Below are 26,394 nucleotides of genomic sequence, written 5' to 3'. Positions count from 1 at the left end.
GAGAAAGTGACAATGCCATCTGCCACCTGCCTCATGTTAGGGTGAGTGTGACAAAACCAACTGTTTTGAGGTTAAAAAATCATTACTTTTGCTTATATTCTAGTAAGTTTAGGTTATTTATTATTTTGTGCTGTTAAATGTATAAAAAAATATAGCTATCTGTGGTATCACAAAGGTTTTGTTAGTTTATAATGTACTTCCCTCATATTCTGTATAGGGGAAAATCTAATGTCCTTCATTCCTCAAGTGTCAGAATGGTATGGTGGATGAAGTAAGTTCTGGACGTGGAATCAGATTACATTAGTATAAGTCCTGAGTATGAGTCAGGATTTGGCTCTTGGATTGATTGAAGGAATTAAGGATGGGAAGCTTAGGGAAAAAAATGATTTAGGGATGATGTGATAGTTATCTTCAAGTAATCGAAGGGAAGGGAGGTTATATTTGTTCTGTGGGCCCTCAAAGATGAAAACTAGGAGCAATAGATAAGATGTTTCAAAGGCAAATTTAGGCTTGGTGAGGCCAAGAAGGTAAACATTCCCTAACAAATAGAGCTAAGCAGAAGTGAAATGGGCTGCCTCTGGACATAGAAGGCTCCCCCTCCCTGAAGGTCTTCCAAGTTGGATGACCAGTTTTGCAATCTGTTGTGGAGGGAACTATTTCAGGTATGAGTTGGACTACGGATCTCTGAGGTCCTATCTCCAAAATTCTGTTATTCTGTAACTTATAGAATGTGTCACAATCCTAATTGTATATTGAATAATTGTACCTTTCAGATTTATGGTAAAAAGAATTCTTAACCCAAGGAAGCAACTTCTCAGTGCTCCAAGCAGGCAACTTTGCTAAGATTATAAATTGCAGAGTAGCTGCTAATCTGAATGGTAGAAATATTTTCCTCATAGGAAGGCCCTTATGCTACTGGAATCACAGGTACCAATTAGTCAATAGACATTTATTATGCACCTACTATGTGCCAGGCACTATGCTAAGTACTGGGGATAAAAAGAAAGGCAAAAGACAGTTCCTGCCCTGGAGGAGTTCACAGTATAATGGAGGAAGACAACAAATATAAAAGGAAGCTGAAAGTCGGAGGGAGGATGGAGGAGAAAAAGTGTACCTGTTGCAGGGGAATTAAAAAGTCCAAGGAGTACAGCCAAGTAGGAAATAATGAGTTGAATGCCCTGGGCCCCTAACTTAAATGGAGGATCTAGAAGGAGCTCTCACAAAGACCTCTACTTATACCTCTGCTCTATACATTGGGAATTCCCCATGTTCCAAGTTATCAGCCTGATGAGGATAGGATTTGAACCCCTAAAAAAAAAAAGACCGTACCCTTGAGATCTGGACCCTAAAAAGGAAAAGCCCTACACTTTCCCATATAGCCAAATCTCTGGCCTTCACCTGAGGATATAATGCTATCAATTGGCCTTTCATTAGTTCTCTGTTACCCTTAACCTAGCCTAGCCCTCCATTGTCTTACCTCCCAATGGCCCCCTGCCACTTCCCACCCTTAATTCTATCTAGGCTTCATTCTCCCTTGGCCACATGGTCCAGGTCCCTGGAATTCTGTTACCTCCTCCAGTCACCCCAAACTATTTGGCCACTGCTAGATCCCTCCCAGTCTTTCTGTATATATGGTCCATCTTGTCTCCATTAAGATGCTCAGATTCTTTAAGAGTCTAGCCAAGGACTCAGATTCTTAAGGTCTGGCCCACTTGCATTAGCAATACAAATGTTTAGATTCCTTAAGAGTCTGGCCAATATGGTGGATTCTTTAAATCTCACCCACCCCTGATCGATGTTCTAATAAACCTTGTCTTCGGCTGAAAGAAGGCTTGGGTTGAATTCATTTGGACAGGATTCATGTGCATGATTTTGGGGTCCCAGCACCCCTACACCTCTAACCTCAACAACTCCATCTTGTCATTTTATAGTAACTTCTGGACTCTCATACTCACTTTTTAGTTCATCTGGGCCTGCCTCCAGCCAATGCTTAGAACCTCCATGCTTGTTACATAAACAATAGAAAAACTGACCTCAAAAGTCTCAGTTAAAACTGCATCCCCCATCCTAGCCTCCATCAAACCTATGCCCTGCTTTGATTTCTTCAGGAAGTTGTTCTGGTGTGAAAGAACAATAGGACTTTTGATGCCACTTCCTCCATTTCTGAAAGAAACTTGAAGACAAATGGCAAAGTGGGCTCAGCATGGCCACCATCTTTGATGCATCCTTTTCTTGCTGTCTCCTGTTTCTCTTCCTTCTTCCCTTCTATTTGACATTATTAGCACTTTTTGAACTATAAGAAATTATAAATAAAGGGAATTCAGAGAAACTTGAGAAGACTTGTGTGATTGGTAAAAAGGAAAGAAAGTGGAACAAAGAGATCTTACAGAACTATGAGAATAATAACACAGTTCTATAAGAAAAAATAATATTCAAAGACATCAGAATTCAAATTAATTAAATGATCAATACTAATCCAAAGGACTGGTGATGAAATATAGGATCATAGCATCATAAATTTTGAGCTAGAAGGAATTAATATTTAAGTCCCTACTTTTTTTTTTTTACTAATTTCAATACTTTCATTCTCAGGTAATTCTCCCTATAGCAATACTATTATTGTTTCTCTGTCACCCAACATGAACTTGAGGGAACTTTATCCCGCTCCTATACAAAGGTCACCCTTTACCTGGAAGAAATAACTTTCCTGACGTGTTTGTGACCAATCATTTCCTTTAGATTTCTAAAATTATATTTCAAGAAATATTAGTTTCAATTTAGTTTATTTCAGGGCATTTAAAAACAGAGTTTTTCCAAAATTAGCTAATTGATTAATCAGAAGGTATTTATTGAGATCTTGCCTTCAAGTCCTGAGTAACATGATAGATCCTTTGCAGAGTCTAAAAGAAACATTATCTCTACATACAGAAGCTAAGAATTTAATTGAGGAAAATAAATACATAGACATATAAAACAAGAACAAAATTACACGTTGATAAAGGACTGTTATTGACATCAGCACTTCTGGACATTATTCTTTATTAGGTTCAACTTCATTATCATCTACATTCTTGGAATTTGCAATCAGTGGACAGATGCAACATCCTAAAAGCCCAAATGTGTGACCCTCCCTCAATGTATGAATCACTAAGGGAAAAAAAATCATTGTAGCCTCTAAATCCCAACAGATAATTATACTTAAGATAAGTATCCAGCATCAGGCCCAGGATATCTATAGTTGTTGTTGTTCAGTTGTTTCAGTCATGTCCAACTTCATGACCCTCTTTGGAGTTTTCTTTGCAAAGATACTGGAGTGGTTTGCTATTTCCTTCTCCAGCTCATTTTATAGATGAGGAACTGAGGCAAATAAGGTTAAGTGACTTGCCCAGGGTCACACAGCTAGTAATTGTTTGAGACCAGATTTGAACTAAGGAAGAAGAAGCTTCCTGACTATGGGCCCAGTGCACCACCCAGATATTTATAGTACTCAAATCTAATTGCCTGACCTCCAAGTGGAGACAACAATTATACACAAAATTGTGATGAACTCAGGCTCTCACATCTCTGTTCATATCTATGATATCCTTCTTGGTGAATATAAATGGATGGTGTTGTATCTGATTATAAGCTCTTTGAGGTCAGGGACTGTCTTTTGCCTTTTTGTATACCCAGCACTTAGCACAATTCCTGGCACATAGTAGGTACTTACTAAATGTTTATCAAATTAAAGTAAATTGACTGTTCAATGACAGCATGATAGTGGACCATAGAGAGCTACTCAAGATATTATATATGTTCACCTAAACTTCTTCTGATGGTGTCTATCCTGTCTCCACATTCACTCCTTATTCTTTGTCTTTTCTATGTATGTCTCACCTTGACACAAAACTACAATTTCTTAAGTCCTCTCCCACTCCACTAAGGGTGGATGGACAGAAAGAATATATTATTCAATGTCTTTTCTACTAATAGAGGCAATGAGGCTGTCTCAAGGAATAAGGCATTTGGCTGGGGTACAGGCCTAAGGAAATGAAATAGGTATCAGTCCACAGTATATTTGTCACAATACTGCTTTAGGACATTACATTCCCTTCCTACATCCTTAGATAAAAATATTACATAGGCATTACCCATTATCTCTCTTCCTCCACCTAGTTTATTCATTGTTTGTGATGCTGCTAATCAAATAATTCCTTTTCTTATCTTCTCTCTTTACTTGTGCTGTTGGTTTGTCGTCTAACTAACCACAGGGATAAGGACTGGACCTGTGATTTTATTACTATATGGAGCTCCCAGATGAGGAAACTCTTTCTATCAATGGAAGTTGGCCTCTTCTCTGCAATGTAGAATTTCACAGAGGCTCACAGAGCACTGAGAGCTTAAATGACTCCCCATATATATTTGAGATGGACCTTGAACCCAGGTCTTCCTGGTTTTAAGACCAACTCTATCTGTTGCATCTCTACATATCTCATTATTAATTAGATTTATTAACCATATTATCAACTGTGTTTATATTGTCCATTTATTCTTCCTTATTCCCCTAAGCTTTGGGGATATAACAATGATAAACTTGCTTCTGCCTTGCTTTCCCACTATAGGGGTACTGAGATATTTGTTGCTGGATTAAACCATTGTTGCCTTCATGTTCACATATGGTGGTTCCAGAGGAGTAAGATTTGACCATACCAACACTCCTGCCAATCTGATGCCTTCTTCTAAGTCTTACTTTCTACCCCCCTTAATCTTTCATTATAATCCTTGCCATTATTTTTTGGTAACTCTATATAATTCTTCTGAATTTCATGCAACAAATTAGGATTTACACACACACACACACATGCACACACACGCACACACACACTTTGTTACAGTATGGATGATTTATTTGGATAGCAAAGCTTAGATTAAACAAAATTTCCCTTAATTCTCCATATCACATTCTAGTTTTTCAAACGTTTTCATGTTGGATAAATAATTTTGTATGTTTGAATTGTTATTCCTTAATTAGTAATAGTTTACTTCTTAGCTGTTTATAAGATCATTTCTCTGTCACTGTTACTGTAGAGTTTAACAACCACGTGTCTGGATGAAGTGAATCTAATATTAACACCTAATGATGATATTCAATCAGTTCTGCTAATTGACTTGTCTTAATCCCAATAATTCTGGGAAATTTTGCTATATACTTTCCTGTAATATTGTAGTCTGAAAGATTTCTTTTTCAGGAAATCTGATGGCTTTTAAATTACCTCTTCCATTTTTTGCCCTCCATACTTCTGTCATCTTGGCTTATAAAGGGCAAACTTTTTCCTTTTTACTGATTACTTGTTCTGCTTTTGCTGTTGTCTCTGACACAGTTGCACTTTTGACATGAGTAACTCCCTCATGAATTTGTAATGAGCATGAATATTCTAAGAACATGAATATATAAATAACTGGAAAGTGTAAGTCTGACAACCTAATACTTGTGAAGAGCCTGCATGATTACCTTGACCAAATGACATTTTTGTACTGGTCAGGATAGGAAGATCTGTTTATCATGAATCATTCTGATGTGTGACATCAATATATTCACATATTTTTCCAAACAACCTTGACCACCTATTACATCAGGAAAGAAGCTGATTGGTCAAGTTCCTCTTAAAAGTGGGCCGTGCTGAGCCCACTTTGCCATTTGATCATGAAAGAATGGCTCATTGCTGCAGTGGAAACTTAGTCTCAGTCCAGACAAAACAGAACCAGAAAAACCCACACTGATAATGATCCGAAATTTGAGTGAAACTACACTATGAGCCTCCAGTCTCCTGGAGTCCAGAGGAAACCAACCACAACTTCTCCAGAAGGTAGCCTCTTGTCTCAGCCATCACTGCCCATAGCTGCATGGTCTGTCTGCCCATATCCAACTCCCTGCACCCCCTATCCCTCAGACCTCTAATCCATAATCAATGTTCCTGCCATCCTGATATGGTAAGATCATTTGGGGTAGTTTGAATGTAACTTTGAGTGGGACATTCTTTATTGCATCTCTCAGGGAATTTAGGTGATTTCCATTGTGTTTTGAATCAAAGTAGGGACTTTTCCCATGTCTATTAAGTAATAATGTGAAGTAAATTGAACAGAGTAGTGGAGAGCATACCTAATGACTGAAGTAAATAAATGCAATTTGACCAAGTCATCAATTGTCTTGCCTTTCTTTGGATTATACATTTTTAATTTTGGCTGTTCTTTCACAGCCAACACAACAATATAACAGCAGAATAATTCTATTTCTCATTAATTTAATGGGTTTTTTTAATTTAAATTTTCTCCAGATCACTACATACTTTTAAGTTTCAGTATCATTTTATCTTGTTCTTTCTTTTTTTTAACTGAGGACAGGATGTTTTCTCTCTCTCTCTCTCTCTCTCTCTCTCTCTCTCTCTCTCTCTCTCTCTCTCTCTCTCTCTCTCTCTGCTGGTGTCAAATACATTTTTTACCAACCCCAGTTCCTCTTATATTCCCCTATATTTGTTATTACCCAATTTGGTGGATCTTGTAAAAATTTCAACTTTGTTTCTGTGGTCATTTTTCCCCCTCATGGCATCCATTATTTTTCTTTTAACTCATGTTTATTCACCATATTAGATTTTTTCTCCTTAATTATTTGTTTTTATTGACTCTTTCCAATTTCTGAGAAGCTGTTCTTTTTGGTTCCCCTATCTTTTCCCTGATAGCCCTTTTAAAAATGTTACAAGTTCTGCTTCTATTCTTGTGGTAAATATTGGGGATCTGAGATTTCTTATGATCTCTCACTTCCATCTAACCAAAAGTCTAGGAATACTATTTTAGCAGCTGTGTTAGGGCAAGAAGCATGGGGATCAGTAGAAAGCTTTTGTAATAGTCTAGATGAGAGGTTATAAATGCCTGTGTGAGTGGTAGGAAGTGATCTGAATAAGGAGAATGTCTGTGTGAGAAGCCAGACTAAGTTTTAAATTATCTGCCTCAAATCAAATCTGCTGTTCTTCCCATTATACCGCATAGTTTTTAGAAATAGAGCATCCAGATCGAGGCAGCATTAATCACATTGTACTAAGAGACTCCTCCAGGAATACTATCTTCATTTCTGGGCATCACAGTTTGAGACATTACCCAAACAGAGAGCATGCAGAAGAAGGCAAGAAAATGTTGAAATGTTTAGAAAATAAGAAATGTAAGGAACAATTGAAAGAAATGGTAAAAATTAAGCTGAAGGAGAGAGGACCGAAAGGAAATTCTTCAAATATTTGAACAGTTTGCATATGGAAGAAAGTATAGACAACCTATTTTAGTTAGACAAGGCAGAACTAGAACTAATGGAATATATTTCAGCAGGCAGACTTTATAGCTCAGAATAAGGAAGAATTCTAACCATAGGGAATATCAAAAATGTGGAATGGCTACCTTCCAAGTTAGTGACCATTCTGTCACTGAAGGTATTTGTGAAAAGGTTGGACTGGCTTCTAGCAAGCCTATCAATTTATATGTTACAGTGGAATAGCCAATAGACTGAGAACGAAGAGATTTGGGGTTCATTACTATCTATACCATTCATCAGCCATGTGACCTTAGACAAATTCACTTCCTCTCTCCATATTTATTTTCTTATCTTAAAATTGAGAAGATTAGACTATATTATCCATAGGGTTCTCTCTAAATGGTAATTATATTAGTGAAAAGTGCTAATATTCTATGATTCAAGGATATCTGCTTTGAGGAGATTAGACTGGATAACTCTTAAATTCCTTTATAAAACTAAGGTAGGACATATAAATTTGTTGAAGTTTCAATGACTGACACATATTATGATTATATGCATTCTAAGAAGCCTGAGATAACCCTAAGTTTAAAGCCTACAGTTTAAGTAATTAACTAGCTAATTTTACAAGGTCCCCTAGCATTGTGTGACGTGTACTCATTTTACAGGAAGTGGGGGACAGCAGTAGGCATCTCATGAAGTGTGCTTCATTATCTTGTCAAAGAAGATCTTGACTTTTAGATACACAATTTATATAACCAGAAGATACAAAATATTACTTATAAAATATCTGACTTGAAAAAATATGCATTGCTTCTGATAATCTGACCATTTCAGCTGGTCTGATCATGTTAGATCAAAGTCCTTCTATCAGTGATGTATCAGAGTCCTGCAGAACTACTTTTCATATTCAATAGAGCCTCATTTTGCATAGATACAGAAGAATACAGGCTTGTGTGTTGTGTGTGGGTAAAACAGAGGATCCATGCAGTAGTCTAGTATACCCAAAAAGGTACTCAGAGAGAAAGGAAAGTATTCTTAACAGAAAAACAAAAGAGAAGCCTGCTTGTCTTGTGGAATTTCAAAACCTGACCCTAAGAATATTTCTGGAAGTAGAAGCAATTAAATAACATGTTCTGCACAGCAAGACATATTTGTAAGTATCAGACTGCACAACGATTGTTAAATGCCTTGTAGCTGAATGTTTACCTCATATAAACAAGGACTAGTAGTTGTTGATTTCCAGTCTTTCACATTAAGACACAGAAAATTTTACTGGAAAGGGGGACTGGTTTCTTCTAAGGAAAAAAAAAAGGTAGAAGACATTTATCTTTGCCTGGTCTAGGCTGAACTTGTTGAAAATGAAATTCATATCACCAATAGCAAGATCTGTTTGTTTGGCAAAGTATCAATAATAAATGAAGTTTCTTCATTGGGCAATAGAGAAATACTGCAGTTTCAGGGTATAGTATATTCTTTCTTTTTTATGTGTTCAGAGTGAGAAAGAGTGTGTGTGTGTGTGTGTGTGTGTGTGTGTGTGTGTGTGTATTCAAATAGAGACATTTTCAGTAAATTAGCCATTCCAAAACTGTTTTGAAAAATCAGCCATTTTCAGACTGTTTCAAGGTTTTAAAAGTCACATTGATTCCAGCTGTGGATAATTTTGAGGGTTCATTTTTATCTATTGACCTTGATTACATGGAATGCCTTCATTCCTTCATGTTCTATGCAAGCTCAACTATATACCACAACAGTTTTAAATAACAAAAATGCTATGTATTACTGCAAATAAAATGTCATTTGCTTCAGAATTTTGCTTCTAATTTGGGATTAGAATAGGTAAATGGAAGAATTAAAAATGTATCTCTTACATCTAGAATAAAAGGTTAATGACATAGAATCACACAGAATCATAGAATATTAGATATTGGCACCCCTCTAATTTAACCCACAATCGAGAGGAAACCACAGATGACAAATCCACTAAGTTGTTATCCAACCTCTGCTTGAAGGTATTCCTGGAGGGGAACCCAGCATCTCTCAAGGCATTATTTTACACTTTGGTATAACTCAAATTGCTAAGAAGTTTTTGGGTTTTTTTCCTGACATCAAACCTAAATTTTCACCTTTGCAGCTTCTACCCAATGTTGCTGGTTCTCCCCTGTCTGATGAAATAGAATAAATCCAAACTCCTTTGCACAATACATCATAGGAACACTTTCTAGATCCCCTATCCTGCAACTAAAAAGACCTGAATAGGGGAGATTTATTTAGGGTTTGTATAAATATAACTTTTCAAAGTAAATTCAAGTAAACATAAAAGATCAAAGGAACATTTCTGATATTACATGCATCCAAATCTACCCTCATTTGATGTTTTCATAGCAAGATTTAGACTTACTAGATACTTTTTTAAATCTTTCAAGTGAGTAACAAAAATATACGTTATAGTTAAGAGCTATTACGTGAACAGAAAGAGGCTTTAAAAATTTTCTACTTGGGTTTTCAAATTTACACATGAAGTTCATTTAAGAAGAAGGAAGAGGAACAAGGAAAAATTAAATGTCAGAATAATATAGGCATGCTTTGTCAAATATCATTATAAAACTCATAAAACAACGAAACAGATATTTTGGAAATATTAACATATAAAATTATTAAAATGCTAACTAAGGAGTTAATGAACTTAAAATAAAGCTAACCATAATCCAGCATTTATGAACCGGAAAAATTATTTGCTTAAACCCTAGGCCAGGGTATTTATAGAAATTGCTGCCAAAAATGTGTTGTCCAGGAAGCACACAATGACCTATTTTATTAGCATTATTTTTATTTTGTTTTATTTTTAGATCAATGGAATGTTTCCACATATCATATAAGCCAATATGAGGGGGAAATATAGTGTTGATGTGAGGTTTGGTGAGTATATCCACAAATTAAGGTAGTTGTTATACATTTCATTATCTTGAATAGTATGTTTGAACTTTTATTTTTTTCACTCTAAGCTTTATAAAGAGTTTGTATCAATTTTAGTTTTTGTTTAAAGTTTTTAACAATTACTTATTTGACTATAATTTTGAGGATGCAATTAAGCTGAATAAAAAATTTATGAAGATACACAATTTAAGTCATTAACAGGAAAACTGAATCCCAGAAAACTATCAAAAGATTTCAGAGTTTACAAAACCACAATGTGTAACTTCAGTTATAGAATAGTAATGTTGGAAGGAACTTTGTCAGTTAATAAAATGTCCACTGTTAGATTTCTTTGCAATTGCTTAAAGGAAAAATAGATGTATTTTAGTATTTTTATTTTATAATAAATTTCTTGAAAGATTTGAATGTGACTGTTGAAAATTTCATTCTTTCTCTTATTATTTTAGTATCGACAGCCAGTTTTACAAATTTCTAACCACTTTTGCTTATAGGTGTGCCATTATTTTAATTTCTATTGTTTTCCCTCAACTTTCCTATTGAAAAATTTTTTTTCCTCAGCTTAAGAATTGACTTCTTCATCTAGTTATATGAAATTCCAAAGATTATCCTAGACCTCCTTTCATTGTGAAGCAATGGATAAATCAATTTCTCGCTGCGTGTGTACATTTGACCACGACTTTCAGAGATTTTATAAGATGCTGTATTCTCACTTCAAGGTTACAGTGTAAAATCTGGGAAAGAGCAAAGATATGGTTTCCGATTAATCAACATTTTCTGAGCTAATGATCTCAAATAATTCTGTGATGTGGATATTGAAAAACACTTTTCAGTTCACTGAATTTTAAAATAGTGTATTTGCCCAGGTATCCCCATTTGCCTATTTGAAAGAAAGTATGAATTTAAAATTTTTATGTTACCCAATTCCTATTTACCATAATATTTCATTTCATTATTAAATCATCAGAAAGTCAGAGTTAGCAAGGGCTGGTCTTGGAATCAGGGATTCAAATTCTCCCTCTAAAACTTCCTATCCATGAAACCAGGGACAAATTACTTAAGTTAGTGCCCTGGCCAACTGTTTAAGTCTCTAGCTTACAAATGACTTGCTGATCTGCTTGGATAGGGGGAGTTTCCATCATTGGAAACTTACACTGAAGTTCCTTACACTGAAAAAAATCACGTATTTTGACTAAAGAAATAAATTTTAAAAATCCATCTGTAAAACTTATATAAGACCTCTGTATCTCTTGACTTACTCCATCATTAAAAATATCAAAAGAATAAGATGCAAGATTAGTATCGGGCTGTTAGTTTGATTAGAAAATCTTCTCATGAATTTTTCATGACAACTCTGTTTTTTACAGTTAGAATCACATACCCTTATCACAGTACTAAGCACAAATACTTACTGCACTGAAATGACCATAATAAGATCTCACATATTTAGTGTAAAAAATCAAGAGATATAAATAACTTAATCTTGATTTCAATTAAAACTTTACAAAAATTTCAATTATACTTTAAGAAAAAGCACACAAGTGAAAAATCTAGGATTTTTTTCAGGATTTCTTTAAAAAGGTAACTGTTATAGGGCAATGCAATGACAGTTTAATTTCTTATAATTTCCACAGTGATTATGTGATACAATGATAATTGATATGCATAAGGATGATTTCAGGACATTGCAAGATCTAGAAGTGTTTCCTGAATCTTTTTTTAATGTCACTATAGTTTTAGTGCCTCCATTTGAAAACTTTCAGGATATGGAACTCATTACTTCTCTAAAGCAGCCAGTTCTACTTTTTGGAAGCTCTAAATATGAGTAAGCTTGTCCATACATTGAGAACATATCTGCTTCTGTAGCCTCCATATATTGTTGTAGTGGATAGAGTACTGGATTGGGAGTCAGAAGGCTGCAAACAAAAGTAAAAATCAGCTTGTGGAGGATTTTAAATGCTATGCTGAAGAGTGTGAATGTAATAATAGGGAGACAATGAATAGTTTTGAGTGCAGGAGGATAACACGGTCATAACTATGTTTTAGGAATACAAATTGTCAATTGGATAGAGGCTGAATTGGAGGTGAGAAAGACTAGAGGCAAGAAAACCAATTAGGAGATTTTTGCAATAGTCCAGTTAAGAGGTGATGAAAGACAGAAGTCAGATGGAAAGTGTGAGACTGGAGAGAAAAGGATAGATTTGAGAGATGGTGTGGAGGTAGGAGCAATGAGATTTTGTAATTGATGGTATATGAGGGTTGAGGGATATGGAAGAATCAATAATAACTCCAAGATTGAAAAGCTGAATTATAAGAATTACAGAGTCTTTAAAAATGATAATACATGGGAAGTTTGAAAGGAGACATCGAATTACTTGTTATTCAGAAATACATCTGTGATTGATCTACCAGTCTAGCAACTCTGTCAGAAAAGGAAATGAGAATAGTCTGGTGTGGCCTTTTCTCAGTGGACTCCTGGTGGCTTCTACTGGTCACAATTATCTTTCACAATGTTCACAAATCATCCTTTTAATTATGTTTTCTAAAATGTTGACAAGAATCAAAGGCTAAGTTCACTGGCTGATTCTATACAAACTTGAAGTCCCTTTTTGAAAAATGGAAAAGTATTTACCCAACTCTAATACTACATTCCCTAAACTATTCTTCATGAATGTTCAAAGATTATTATTTTTTTTTTGGCGAGGCAATGGGGTGAAGTGACTTGCCCAGGGTCACACAGCTAGTAAGTGTCAAGTGTCTGGGGACAGATTTGAATTTAGGTCTTCCTGAATCCAGGGCCAAAGCTCTAATCACTGCACCATCTAGCTGCCCTCATGTTCAAAGATTATTGACAGTGGATCTGCACTAGTCCAATCATGAAATGCAGTTTGTCTAATTCTGTTGACATGAATCCACTGAATGTATATATGTATATATACACATATACACACACATATACATACATACACATATATATACACATATATATATTCTTACTATCTGATTTATGCCATTACAATTCTTTGTAATCAAATTTTATTCTATCTTTCCAAATCTATTGATCACTTTTTATTGGTAGTGTAAACAGAATCAGAGTTCGATAACTGCCTTCTTTCTACAATCTATTGTCATTAGCTCACCCATCATAAGCTGCAAAAGTATCCCTGCTTTTATCTTCTTTTCTTTATTATAATTTAATCATAGCATCCTTTCTGGCTTCACTCTCCCAATTTGCACTGATTTATCAGGTTGTGTCCACAGAACGAGGCTGACTAGCTGTTCCCTCAGAGTTCTATTATCTAGCAATACTGAGGGATTACTGCGCTTTGTAACACTGTCATCTACAACCTTCCATCTGGTGTGATCCTTAAAATACGGATTAACCAGTTGATACTAATTAGCTTCTATAAAAGAATAGTTACTGAAAAGGCATAGCAAGAACAAAAGTGACAAAAATATCCCTCAAACTGGATGTATATTTCCCCTTTTATATACATTCATCTGCTGGGGAAAATGGATTCAAACTTGAAGCTTAAATGTACATATAGAGAATGTGTTGTTAAAGGACACATTCTGAATTCTGCCTTTCAGAGTTTTTTCTCCCTTAAAGGAGTTCACACTGAGTTTGTTTCAAGGTGAGGCACTCCCTTGCTTATCTGTGCTACCTCCTTGAAGTATGCAATAACTCAGGTGCTAGAACAGCCTACTATCAACCACTCTTAATTCTAGTGCCTACCCTCTACTAATTATTTCCTACTTATCCTTCATACATACATACATGCATACATACATATATATGTGTGTGTACATATATATATATATACATATATATATGTATATATATATATATTTGCATGTTATTTCACCCATTAGATTTTAAGTTCTTTGAGGGCAGGAAATGTCTTTTGCCTCTTTTTGTATCCCCAGTGCTTAGTACTATATGTGGTACACAGTAGGAAATTAATAAATGTTTATTTATTGATTGATTAGGCTGATCAAGTCACTCTTCGGGGCTAATTCTTTAGTGGACATAGCTACTCTTGCTTGCTGCCAATTCCAGTGACCTATGTTACTGACTGCATTGACGGTCTCTCTGATGGCACTTCCTTTAAAAGATCACAAGATCATAACCGTTCCACCCAGTCTCCAGGCACGTATTCACCCTAAGATCAAGAAAAAAAAAACACTAAAGAAACATCATATGTTCAAGACAAATGATGGGGAAACAGCTCCTCCACCAGGCATCTAATGGCATGTAGTCCTTGTCACTCAAAAGCACTAAGAGAAGAGAGCCTGTTGCATGCATATCTAGTTCCAGCTAAGCGTTTCTTGAATGATTAATACTTCTTGCTCCTCAGCTAACCAGACAACAATTCATCATCACATACTCACTTATGACTCCTCGTTTACTCACAGCTAGAAACTGGCTACACAAAGTTCCATGTGTTAGTTTGACAGCAGGCAGAAAATATTATGCATACTCTATTATGCATACTCCACTAGAAATAGCATAGCTGGCCATTCTCTAAGGACTGGGTCCTCATTGGCCGTTCCCCTATTACATTTAAAACAAAACAAAATGCTGTTTTTTGTTTGTTTGTTTTTAAGATTCACTCTTGAGCCAGCAACTTTTGAGCTATAACAATCCTGATAGTATTCTGACATTTTTGTAGTCATCCTTAGTTATTTGTCTTGGTTTACAACTCTGCACATTTTGGGGGGTTTTCCCTCCCATATTGGTTGATTAAGTAGTTCTATATGTGTTTACATTTGTCCCTATAGATGTCTACTCTTTCTTATTGTTCTTTGGAATAACTTATATTCCTTTTGTCAGAATTTCATTCTTGAGATATCCCCATCCCTCTTGGGCCAACATTCCTTGAATGATTTTAGGCCATGGTATCACATCTATCCTAGCTACACTCGGAAGTTGTTTCTGTGTCCTTATCTGTTGTTCATGTCTCACACCTTTGAAATCTGGCTTCTAATCCCACAACTCCAATGAAGTTCCTCCTTCTCAAATGTCTCTAATCAGAGGTCAAATGATCATTTGCTGGGTATCGTTTAGTGGGGATTCCTTTTGTGTATGAGTGATACTATATAGTAGTCATACTGTCTTTCAGTTCTCAGATTCTGAAATTCTGAAATTGTTCTTTCTAAGGTCACCAATGACATTGTAACTAAAAATTCCAGTGTCCTGTGCCCAGTCCTATCCTGCTAGACCATTCTCTTGTTCTTGAGACCACCCTTCTTACTGCATATTATCTCCTCCCTTGGTTTCCATTACACTACTCTATAGTTTTTCAATCTATCTATTTGAACACTCTCTCAGTTTCTGGTGCTACATCGTTATGTATTTCCTGTCCAAAAAGTATATATATTCTCCAAATTTCTGCCCTGGCCTTTTCTCTTTAGTAAAAAGCAGAATGAGGCAGTAAAAAAGAAAAAACAATTATTATTGTAATCAGGAGAAATATGAGTCCAAATCCAGCTTCTAAAATATGTTATTTGTTTGGCCATGTCCTTTAGCTCCTCTCCCAACAACTATTATAATCATCTCCTAGTTGGTCTCCCAGCTTCCAGTTTCTCCCTCTATATCCCACCCTCCATGTTATCTGTCAGATCAATATTCTGACCAAGACATTTCCCTTCTCAAAAATGTTCAATGCATTTTGTTATTATCTCCAGGATAAAATACCAACCTCTTACACAGGCACTTAAAACTCTCAACAATATGATTGCCACCCATTTTTTGGAGATCTGTCACATGGCATACTCTGCATTCTGACTATTTTACAGAGCCAGTAAATTTCATATACCACATCTCCATACCTCAGTACAACCTATCCTCCATACTCAGGACACATTCTCTCTTCAAATCTGTCCCATGAAATTCCTAGCTTCCTTCAAAGATGTAAATTCCCAGGCTAAGCCTTCTCTAAGATCCTTGAAGGCAGCCCCTGTTTGTTCTTTTGTCCTTGTATTTCTATCCTCAGTGCCACACATAGATTTTACACATACTTGGTGCTTAATAAATGTTGGACTCACTGAATTAAAAAGCAAAATTATCTCTTTTCTCACTTATGAACTAGCAAGAGCTTACCACAATTGCCACAGACTACCTTTCTAGCTCAACCTATTGTGGGAATAGCAGGAGAAAAGCTCAGCCAGACATTTGCAAGTATGTGCTAATTAGCAAAGATGAGAACCATTTTCAAGACATAGGCTGGTTGTTTCCATACACAAAATAGACCAGGCTACATCAAATTATGCTCTGCTAAGCCATAGCCAGATCAAATAGAAAAGGTTTCCACCCATGCATGTCCTTATCCTTTCTTCCACCTGTTAAATATATAGGATTAATCCCCCTGGCTCTGAAACCCACAAAAGAACACTGTCTATGAAAGAATTTTTCTATATCAATGACATTTCCCAATTTTCTGACCTGTAATCCATATTTGTGGCATGATCCAATCACTCTGACTTTTCCAGAACAAGGTAGCACAGCCTAATGATCAAGAGTATAAATCCTGGCTTTGACAAATAGCCTGAATAACCCTGTTTCTAATTTACATTGAATAAAATTTAGGGCTGTGGCCAGCCAAGTATCTCGGGGTCTGTGCTTTGCCATCCACCTTAAAGTATCTCCATAGATACGTGGTATGCCAATGTATTTTTTTGTATTTTAAGGGATGCTGCCTTTCCCCTTTGGGTTCATGAAAGAAAAAAAAATTACTATCACACATGTGCTAACTTCTCTTTGGCTCCAGAATTAGGAGCAAAAGTTAGAAATTGCAAAGGAGCTAATTCAGAATTGAGGTCAGGAAAAATTACCAAACAATTCAAGGTATTCCCAAGAGGAATGGGCTGCCTTGGAAAGTACTGGGTTCTGATTCACTGAAAGTCTTCAAGCAATAACTGGATGCACACTTATTAAGTATGTTGTAGTAGAGATTCTTTTGGGAGTACGGATTGGATTAAAAAGGCCCCATAAAACTCTAAAATTCTGTGATTCTGTAGCTCATCTTCTTATAGGTAAATTGTTATTACATGTCTCCCCATTGGAATGTGCAGTCCTTGAGGGCAGGAACTGTTTTTGTCTGTTTGTTTTATGCCTTTCTTGGCATTCCCATTGATTAATGTAGTGCCTGGCACACAGTAAGCACTTAATGATTCTCATCTTACTGAGTGACTTAACTTCTACCCTATTCAGTGTTTCTGAGTTTCTTAGTTCCTTTCCCTTTTGCTGTTCCTGCCTCATTGCCTTCCCTTTTGTCACATCTGTCATTTCCCTTCACTTCCTCCCATGTTGCCAAGCCTTCATATTAGGAATGGTTGCCCAAGGCTGTCATCTTCTTTGACCTCCCCTCAAATTCTAGCAATAGTAAATCAAGATGGATTTGAGGGATCTCATGATAAATCTGAGAGAATAATCCATTTGATCAAGGATAGCTAATCATGCCATTATTCTGATTTGGTTGTTTTTGGTGTGGATTCATGGACCAAAACTGTACCCAGCATCTAGTAGTATTAAATTCATTCTCTAATGTAAAGGAAGAGACATCTTTACCCACAAAAGTGGCTCTCATTGACCTCCCCCTACATTTGTAGACTATATATCGCCATTCTCTCAGCTTACCGTTGATGACTGAATTGATGGATTGGCTAACTCAAAATCCAGACTCTAGAGACCTCCAATGTCTAATAGCAAATAAAACAATTGGGTCTATGCCATTTACTTTCTAAGGAAGACAAAAGGTCATAGCAACTAAGTAAAGGGCTAGTGACCTCTCACTCCAGCTAGGAATCAGGCCTATCCCAGTATTCCTATATGCTAATGCTTTCCCTTTCAGATGACCTTCATCTACTCTGTATATATATATATATATATATATATATATATATATATATATATATATTATATATATATATATATATATCTTGTATGTAGCTAGTTCTTTTCATGTTTATCTCCCTGGTAGAATGTACACTTCTTGAAAGCAGGAATTGTATTGTTTTGTTTTAGGGTTTTTGGTTCATTTTTTTTTAATTTTGCTCTTCTCTTTATCCCCAGTTCTTAGCATATGACCTGGCACAAAGTAAGCACTTAATGAGTACTGGTTGACTGATCAACATTCACAGCATAAAAGAAAAGAGTGTGGGTTTTCCACAGTTTCAGGAGCCTTGACCCTGAGGAGTCAAACACTCTTTCTTAAAATAGGATTTCTAAAGAACCCTCAATGCAAGGAAGTAGCTGGTCTGCAGGAGTGATAACAGGAAGTAGCTGGTCTGCAGGAGTGATAACACCAGCAATGACCAAGAGCCCTCTACTGGCTTTTCTATACTTGCATAGTCTTGCAAGGCACTGCTGAGGGGTCAAGTCCTACAAGTGACTCCACCTCAAACTTATTCACTCTGACAGCTATATTCCTATTGTTCATATTCCCAAGCAGCCAACTAAATAGACATGTTGCAAATCTCCACTGTAACCTATTTATCAGGTCACATGAGAAGCAAATCAGAGGATCAGAAATGATGCAAGCTCCCATTTGAGCCCCAGCAAAGTTGCGGCATCAGCCAGCTTACCACCATCATATGCTTACTGCATATGCATATGTAGTGAATTTAATAGTGAATTTAATCCTTACTCCTGTAATGCTATTTTACTTAATATTATGTTTATGTGGAATTGGTGAACAATTCTAGATAGGGTAGGCTTGCAGTATGCATGTGTCTTTTTTTTAACCATGTATTATAATTATTTATTTAAATGCTTTATTTGCTTAACTATACTGTAAGTTCTAGAACACAAATTTTGTTTTATTAATCTCCTAATATCTCCTCAGTATATAACACAGTAACTTAAACATACTAGAAAAATCAAAAATTGTTTGCAAATTTTTAAAATTTACTTATTTTGAAAGAGATTCCTAAATTCTGACCAGTGATAAGCTTATGATTCTGAAATGGAATCTTTCTACCATTGGTCTTGATATGGCCTATCAGACAAAATATGTAACATTCTGTACCTCTTGACCCCCGTTTATCTTCTGAAGAGAGAGATATAGTTAATCATTTTGTTTTCCCTTTCAGGACCAAGATTAGTCATTAAAACTAACCTACTTGTACTATAGCTGCACATAGCTTGCTGGCAGTTTCCTCTGAATGATGACGTGTCAAACAAGCTCTCAACACAATTGCATGTTTATGAAAGCTTGATTTTAATACATTTGGCAGTTGGCCCTTTTTCATCTTTCCCCATGAGTTATTTTCCCCTGTTTCTTGCAAAGGACCATATGTCTTGTATTTTTGTATGAAAATAAATTCTCTTTAAAGAACCTTTTAAATTTTTTTTCTCTCTTTGCAGGTCTGGGAGTACTGGAAGTGCATTGACATTGATCAGTCTCTAAAGCAAGGGCCTGAGTTACTGACTGGCCAAAGGTTAGTCAATGACTAGTCTCATCCATGAATCTGACTCCTGGAAAGCATCCCTACCTACCATACAATTAGAAGAAATAACCCAGTGGAAAAGCAGAAAAACATTGTCTCACTTCTTCTAGTCTTCAGGGATCAATTGAGTTTATGGTGATCATTTAATCTCCATTCCTTAGCACTTACCTGTACCTTCCATTTAGCACTTACATGCTATTTTGCATTATTATCTATTTTATCATACAGCTTCCTCCTCCTCTAATAACTCCTTGACAAACAGGACTCTATCTGATATATCCATATCCCTAGCATTTCCTAGAATCTCAGAATTTGAGAGTTAGGAAGAATTTTTCTAGGTCACATATAAAAGGATTCCCCACTACAACATAACCAACAAATCATGTTCTAGCCACTGCCTGAAGACCTCCAATCACCATTTTAGGGAGCCCCTTCCACTTTGAGATAGCTCTAATTGTCAGGAAGTTGTTTGTTTGTTTTTTCCTGAAATCAAGCCTGAATTTTGCAATTTCCTTTCCTCTTTGCAATTTCCACTCGGTGGTCTTCATTTGGTCCACTAGAAACAGAGAGAACAAGATTATTTCCTCTTTTATGGCACCCCTTCAAAATGTCAGTTACAATTATCACTACTTCCATTCTTCAAACTATATATGTTCAGTTCCTTCGATGTATTCTCATATGATTTGGACTCACCACCCGTATTTCCTTCCCCTGAGCACTTTACAATTTGTCAATATCCTTAGCATATGGCAGAAGCGAACATGGTCCAGATTAGGTCACTTCCCTTTTTCTGGAAGCTATGCCCTCCTAAATGCAGCCCAAGTTGGCATTTGATTGTTTATTTTTTGCTTCAGTATCACGCTGGTAACTCATATTAAGCTTTCATTGTGCTGTAAACTCCAGATCTTTTAAAGATAGATGCCTATCCATGCCTCCACCTTCTTATGTGAAGTTGAATTTTTATACTCCAGTACAAGGTTTCACATATACTGAATTTCATCATATTCAGCCCAGTGCTAGCCTGTCAAGATCCATTTGGATCCCAACTGTCAACTACTGGTAACTAGCCTACTCAGGCTTACTTCATCTCCAAATTTGACTTTATCTTTAGTCATTTATTAAAAGTGTTAAACTGGGAGCAGGTAGGTGGTGCAGTGGATAGAGCACCGGCCCTGGATTCAAGAGGACCTGAGTTCAGTTCTGGCCTCAGACACATAAGACTTACTAGCTGTGTGACCCTGGGCAAGTCACTTAACCCCATTGCCTAGCAAAAAAAAAAAGACAAAAACAAACCCCCAAAAAAGTGTTAAACTGTACAATGTCAAGCACAAATCCCTGGGGTATTCTACTGAAGATCATTCTGCACATTGACATTAAACCATTAACAATGACTCTTGAATCCAGCCATCCAACTAATCATGGATGCCTATGATTATATTATCATCTCACCATATCTCTCCATCTTATATATAAGAATAGTATGTGATGCTTTATTAAAAAAAAAAACTTTGCTCAAATTCATGTAAGCTGTATCTACAACATTCCTCTCATCTATAAGCTTAGTAATCCTGTGAGAGAGAAAGAGAGAGAGAGAGAGAGAGAGAGAGAGAGAGAGAGAGAGAGAGAGAGAGAGAGAGAGAGAGAGAGGAACAAGGTTAGCCTGACATGACCTTTTCTTGATGAAGTGATGCTGGCTCTTTGTAACATTTGTGTCCCTTTCTTGGTTTAGATGGCTCAGTAAACATCTCTTTAATGATCCATTCTACAATTTTCCCAGGAATCAAAATCAAGCTCAATGGCTTGTAGTTTAACTCTGGTCTCTTAACTTTTTTTGAAAATCTGTACAGTTATGCTGCTCCCTTCTTGTGGCACATGTCCTCTTTTCCGTGATCTTGTGGATATCACTGACAGTGGCTCAACAATTACATCTACCAGTTCTTTCACAGCCCAAGAATGCATTTCATTGGCTACTCTTAACATACATACACACACACACACACACACACACAACACACACACACACACGCACATATATATATATATATATATATATATACACACACGCGCGCACAGGGTTAATGACAATATCACTGAGAATCCAATTAAAAACAAAATCAAAAATATGAAAAAAAGACTAATGTGGAATTATAATCATTGAAGAATATATTTCTGGGAATAAAATCATCTTTTTTTGTACATGAGCTAACTGACTTTCTAAATAGTTTTGAACTCTAGAAATACCATTTAACCATAAGTATGTTCTTCTTATTAAAATTAATATTTTATTACAAATTCCTATTAAGATACCTTTGAGTTCCCTAAAAAGAAGTTTCCATTTTATTGGATTAATTCTTAATATATTTTGTAGGTCAATATGTGTAAGAGTCCTACTTTATTTTGTACCACATTTGGACTTGTGTTAAGCCACATTTAAGACAAAGTGGAACTTGCCCAGAAGAGGATGACCAGCACAGGAAAGGGTCTGAAAACATGTCATAAGCAGAATGACTGAAGGAACTGGGGGTGCTTAGCCGAAAGAAGAGAATGAGTTACATGGTAATGATATTCAAATATCGGAAGGGCTATCTTATGATTGAAAGATATGATATTCCATATAGATCCAGAGTTTAGATCTAGGATGTGTAGAAAGAGGTTAAATGGGGGAAAGGAGGATTTTAATATAAAATATAATAAATTTAATATATTTAATTAAAATATATATTTATATTTTATGTAATTCTGTCATATATAGAATTTAATTAAAATATAATATAAATAAAATATAAAATTTAATGCAAAAGTATTATGTAAAACTAAAGGCTATACAAAAACAGAATTGACTGCCTTATGAATTAGTGATCTCTCTGTCAATGGAAGCATTCAAAAAGGAGCCAAATGATGTTTCACTAACCTGTAAATGATTTTGAAGCAGGTGATTCCTTCTCATATGGCATATTAGAATCAATGTCCTCTATGATCTATGTCCTCCATGATTCAATTCAGTTGCCAAATTCTATAGTTCTAGAAATATTTCTTGGAGGTAGGTTCTTATAACTCCATTTTTTTCTTTAATTGCTCTCCACTACTTGAAGAAATGACCTTTTTAAAAGTATTTATAATTTCTGTATTTTCAAAAATAACTCAAAATGTTTAATAATTCAAAAATTCCTGATTAAATTATTATTTTATTTTATTTAGAAAAATGAGCACAAGAGTTTGTTGGCTCTGTAAGAGAGGAAGAAAGAAATCCAATGGGATCTCTTCAAAGTAAGTAGAACAAATTCTATGATCATTATAAAAACAGATTTACAATGGTTGATATATATTTATTTATGCATCTATCATTTTAATTACAAACAGGCTGTTCAACCAAAAGAAGAAATAAAAAGAAATTAGTTACAAGTTATATTAAAAAAAACATACACTTTGGAAGATTCTGGTAACATGTTGTCTATCTGCTCATATTCAGCTTTATCCCATAATGTCCTCAAATGACAGAGAAGTGTTTTCATCATTACTTGTTTTTATTATTGGAAAAAAAAAGATTTGGTGAGAAACGAGAGAGTATTGTAATAGTGTAAAGTGTTCCCTAACATTCACAAAGCTTAATTTTTATTTTAATTTCGGTCAATAAATGGTAGTCTTTAGTCTAAATTCTATAGTTGGTAAGCCTTGTTTTCCTAAATTCCTCTATTCTAATTCTAATTGTAAGTTTGTCCTACACACAGAAAGGGGAAAGTATCTTTTTTTCTTTTCTTATTTTATATTTTTAAGTTTATGCTTCTTTTCTTTTTCTTATTGTTTATTTGTTTTAGCATTTAAGTTTAAAATAAAATAATAATAAAGGAAAGAAAAGAAAAATATCTATCTACTTTCATGATTTGAGGGACATTGAAAGCCCCTAAACGTCCCCCCTTCCAAGCCAGCCTATTGTTCCTTAAGATTTCTGTGAATCTTACTATTTGAGAGTCATTGCTTTGACTTAAAATGTGCCTCTAGGAGGCCTTGCCTAGAAAAGATAAGCTATTTTTAAGAAACCCTAAGCCATTGTTCAGTCATTAACACAGATAGACATATTAGACTAGCTAGCCTTAAAGATCATCATCCATTTTTCAGACATTTATTAGCAAAGGAAAAGAACTTAACTAGAGGCTACTGACATTCCCTGGGTCTATGACCCAAGGGAATTCCTGAAGCCATGTGGTCTAAAAGTATAGTGGAAAGAACACTGAACTCACAGTGTGGAGAGAGAAACCTGGGTTTGAATCCTACCAACTGATACTTGCCAACTGCATGACCACAGATTAGTTATTTAAACTGTCTGCCTCAGTTTCCTCATCTGTAAAATGGGGACAATGCCCATTATATCTACCTCACAGAGCTGTTGTTAAGGATCAAATAAGACAATATAAACATAAAGCACTATGAAAATGCCAGTGATTATTGTTTCTAGGAAGGATCATGTCTAGAATCCAGAAACAACTTTCTATCCTTTGTGCTTCTCCATCCCTCTTGACAGCATAATTTCCCTATGAACACCCCTTCATCACTCAGGACTCATGCTTTCTCATAGTGACTAAGGGCACAAAGTACCCTCACCTCAGTACATTTAGTGATCTTTAATGGATACCAAGCTAGATGGCCAGAAGATAGTGTAATTGAATTTGGAGTCAGGATGACCTGAGTTCAAATCCTGCCTCCAACCCTTACTTAGAAATGTGACACTGGGCAAATAATTTAACCTCTAAGTCTCAATTTCTTCAACTAGAAAATCGGGATAATAATAACACCTACCTCTTAAGAGCTATTGTGAGAAAAGATGACATAGTTTTTGTAAAGCGTTTTGCAAACCTTAAAGTGCTTAAAAAATACGAACTATTATTTTTATTAGTCCTTGTTTGTGATGGCCTTTTGTGTAACCATAATGCTTCCTTTTTTTTTTTCGAGACAGGGTTTAGTAAGCTAGTAAATCAAAGTAATGCTGTAGGCATACTTTAACCTAGATTTCAGGGGGGAAAAAACTTTTTTTTTCTTTAAAGTGTCTTGTTTCATGAATATGGTTAATACGGAGGATCATAGTACAATGAGGCGAATGTTGAACTGGAAGAAGGGAAAGGAAGGCAACAAGCATTTGTTAAGTACCCACTGTGTCAGGCACTATGCTAAGCCCCTTACAAATATTATTTAGGAGATAGGTACTTTATTATCCCTATTTTAAAGTTTAGGAAACCAAGACATCAATTAAATAATTTGCCCAAAGTCACACAGCTAGGAAATGTCTGAGGCCATGTCTGAACTCGGGTCTTTCTGACTCCAAAACCAGTACTGAACTCACTACACCACCTAGCAGTCTAATAGGGAAAAAAAAAATTGTAGTAATAATAATAGCACTTAACTTCCAGGTTTTTTCTGAGGATCAAATGTGATAATACATATAAAGTACTTGGCAAATCTTAAAATGCTACATAAATTAGACTGTAAGTTCCTTGAGGGCAAGAACTGTCTTTTACCTTTTTTTTTTTTTTGTATCTCTAGCCCTTAGCAGGATGTATCACATATAGTAGGCTCTTAATAAATATTTATTGATTGGTTAAAATACTAACTGTTACTATTATAAGGTACATTTGTACGGGAAGATGTGGTCAGGGGGAGTGCTGAAACCAAAGTACAGTTTTTGGAGTACTTCCTAGGAAAATCAGTTGAGGTAGAGCACTAGGGGACAGTTAAGGGCCTTCACTGAGCAGCATAAAACTACAGAACAACTGGTGGAAAACTTTCCATAAACTCTACCTCTTTAATTAGGGTTAGTCCTGACTGGTGAGTCAACCCTGAAACATAGTCTTTCTCTGCAGAAGCTGACAGATCTTGTAGGCACAAGACCTTCTCCCATCAGAGTAGTCAAGGGGAATGACTTGACCTGAATTAACAGGACAAATTTAAATCTAGTCCAAGTGATAGGTATGGATGGGACAGGTAAGTGTGAAATCCATAATGTCCTTGCACTTTTCTGTCTCCACTAGAGGGGAGAGTTATTTTGGGTTACTGTACTTCAGGTTCTAATAAGAGAAGAAGAATGAGTCAGACACCATTTCATGGAAATGTTTTTGAAACCAATCTAAACAGCAGTATTCTGTTAAGCCTCAGTAATGATGCAAACAGATAATCTGAACCTGGCAGTGTCCGTCTGAATTTTTAGAGACAGACATTTGACCTTTTCAGGACTCCAAATTTTTTTTTACCTCCATATCATACCTTAATGTTTACCCTTTGACAAATTCTCCTCCTAGATATCAAATATCAGCCATTTCTGATGGCTGTTCCTGATGCTCTCACACTAAATTAACTAAGATAGGGGTGATCCACTGGACACCCTGTTCCCATCTAGAAATTTATTTTTCCCCATGTCTGTGCCTGATTTCAAAAGCAAGGTTGCAGGCAACAGATTTGAAAATATGTCAGTTGTCAATTATATAGCTATAATAACATACAAGCATTACAAATTATATGATATATATATATATATATGTATAACATTTAAATAATCAACTATACAGGTATGTAATTATTATGATCATTACTACATCCAAATTTTAATGGTTCAAGTCTTCTTGGGTCTGTTTGACCGCAGGCAAGATACTCAAACTTTTCAATACCCCCAGGCAACTTAAAAAGTTCAAAAAGAGTTATGGATAGCTCTACATGGGTACATAAGATTTTAGAACAACAAGAGACCT

At 35.7% G+C, this 26,394-nt stretch overlaps 1 protein-coding gene across 5 annotated transcripts in view; it reads left to right on the top strand.

Moving 5' to 3' along the window:
* RGS13 (regulator of G protein signaling 13) overlaps nt 1-26,394 on the top strand; it is a 43,060-nt gene continuing 16,666 nt past the window's right edge. Inside the window, exons 1-5 of one of the 5 annotated variants that reach the window (XM_078156444.1) lie at nt 8,216-8,432; nt 10,126-10,195; nt 19,578-19,651; nt 22,029-22,216; nt 22,859-22,927. In XM_078156444.1, the coding sequence (XP_078012570.1) occupies nt 22,863-22,927 (65 nt within the window). In that variant the 5' untranslated portion in view covers nt 8,216-8,432; nt 10,126-10,195; nt 19,578-19,651; nt 22,029-22,216; nt 22,859-22,862. Of the gene's footprint in view, nt 42-5,678; nt 5,847-8,215; nt 8,433-10,125; nt 10,218-19,577; nt 19,652-22,028; nt 22,217-22,858; nt 22,928-26,394 lie in introns of those variants that run through there. The other 4 variants (XM_020984430.2, XM_020984427.2, XM_020984428.2 and 1 more) reach the window with 4 other exon arrangements.

This window comes from Phascolarctos cinereus, unplaced genomic scaffold, assembly GCF_003287225.1.
Source record: "Phascolarctos cinereus isolate Bilbo 61053 unplaced genomic scaffold, phaCin_HiC Scaffold_5;HRSCAF=322, whole genome shotgun sequence".
NCBI lineage: Eukaryota > Metazoa > Chordata > Mammalia > Diprotodontia > Phascolarctidae > Phascolarctos > Phascolarctos cinereus.
Note: the sequence above shows the minus strand (reverse complement) of the source record. Positions and strands in the feature narration are given on the sequence as shown.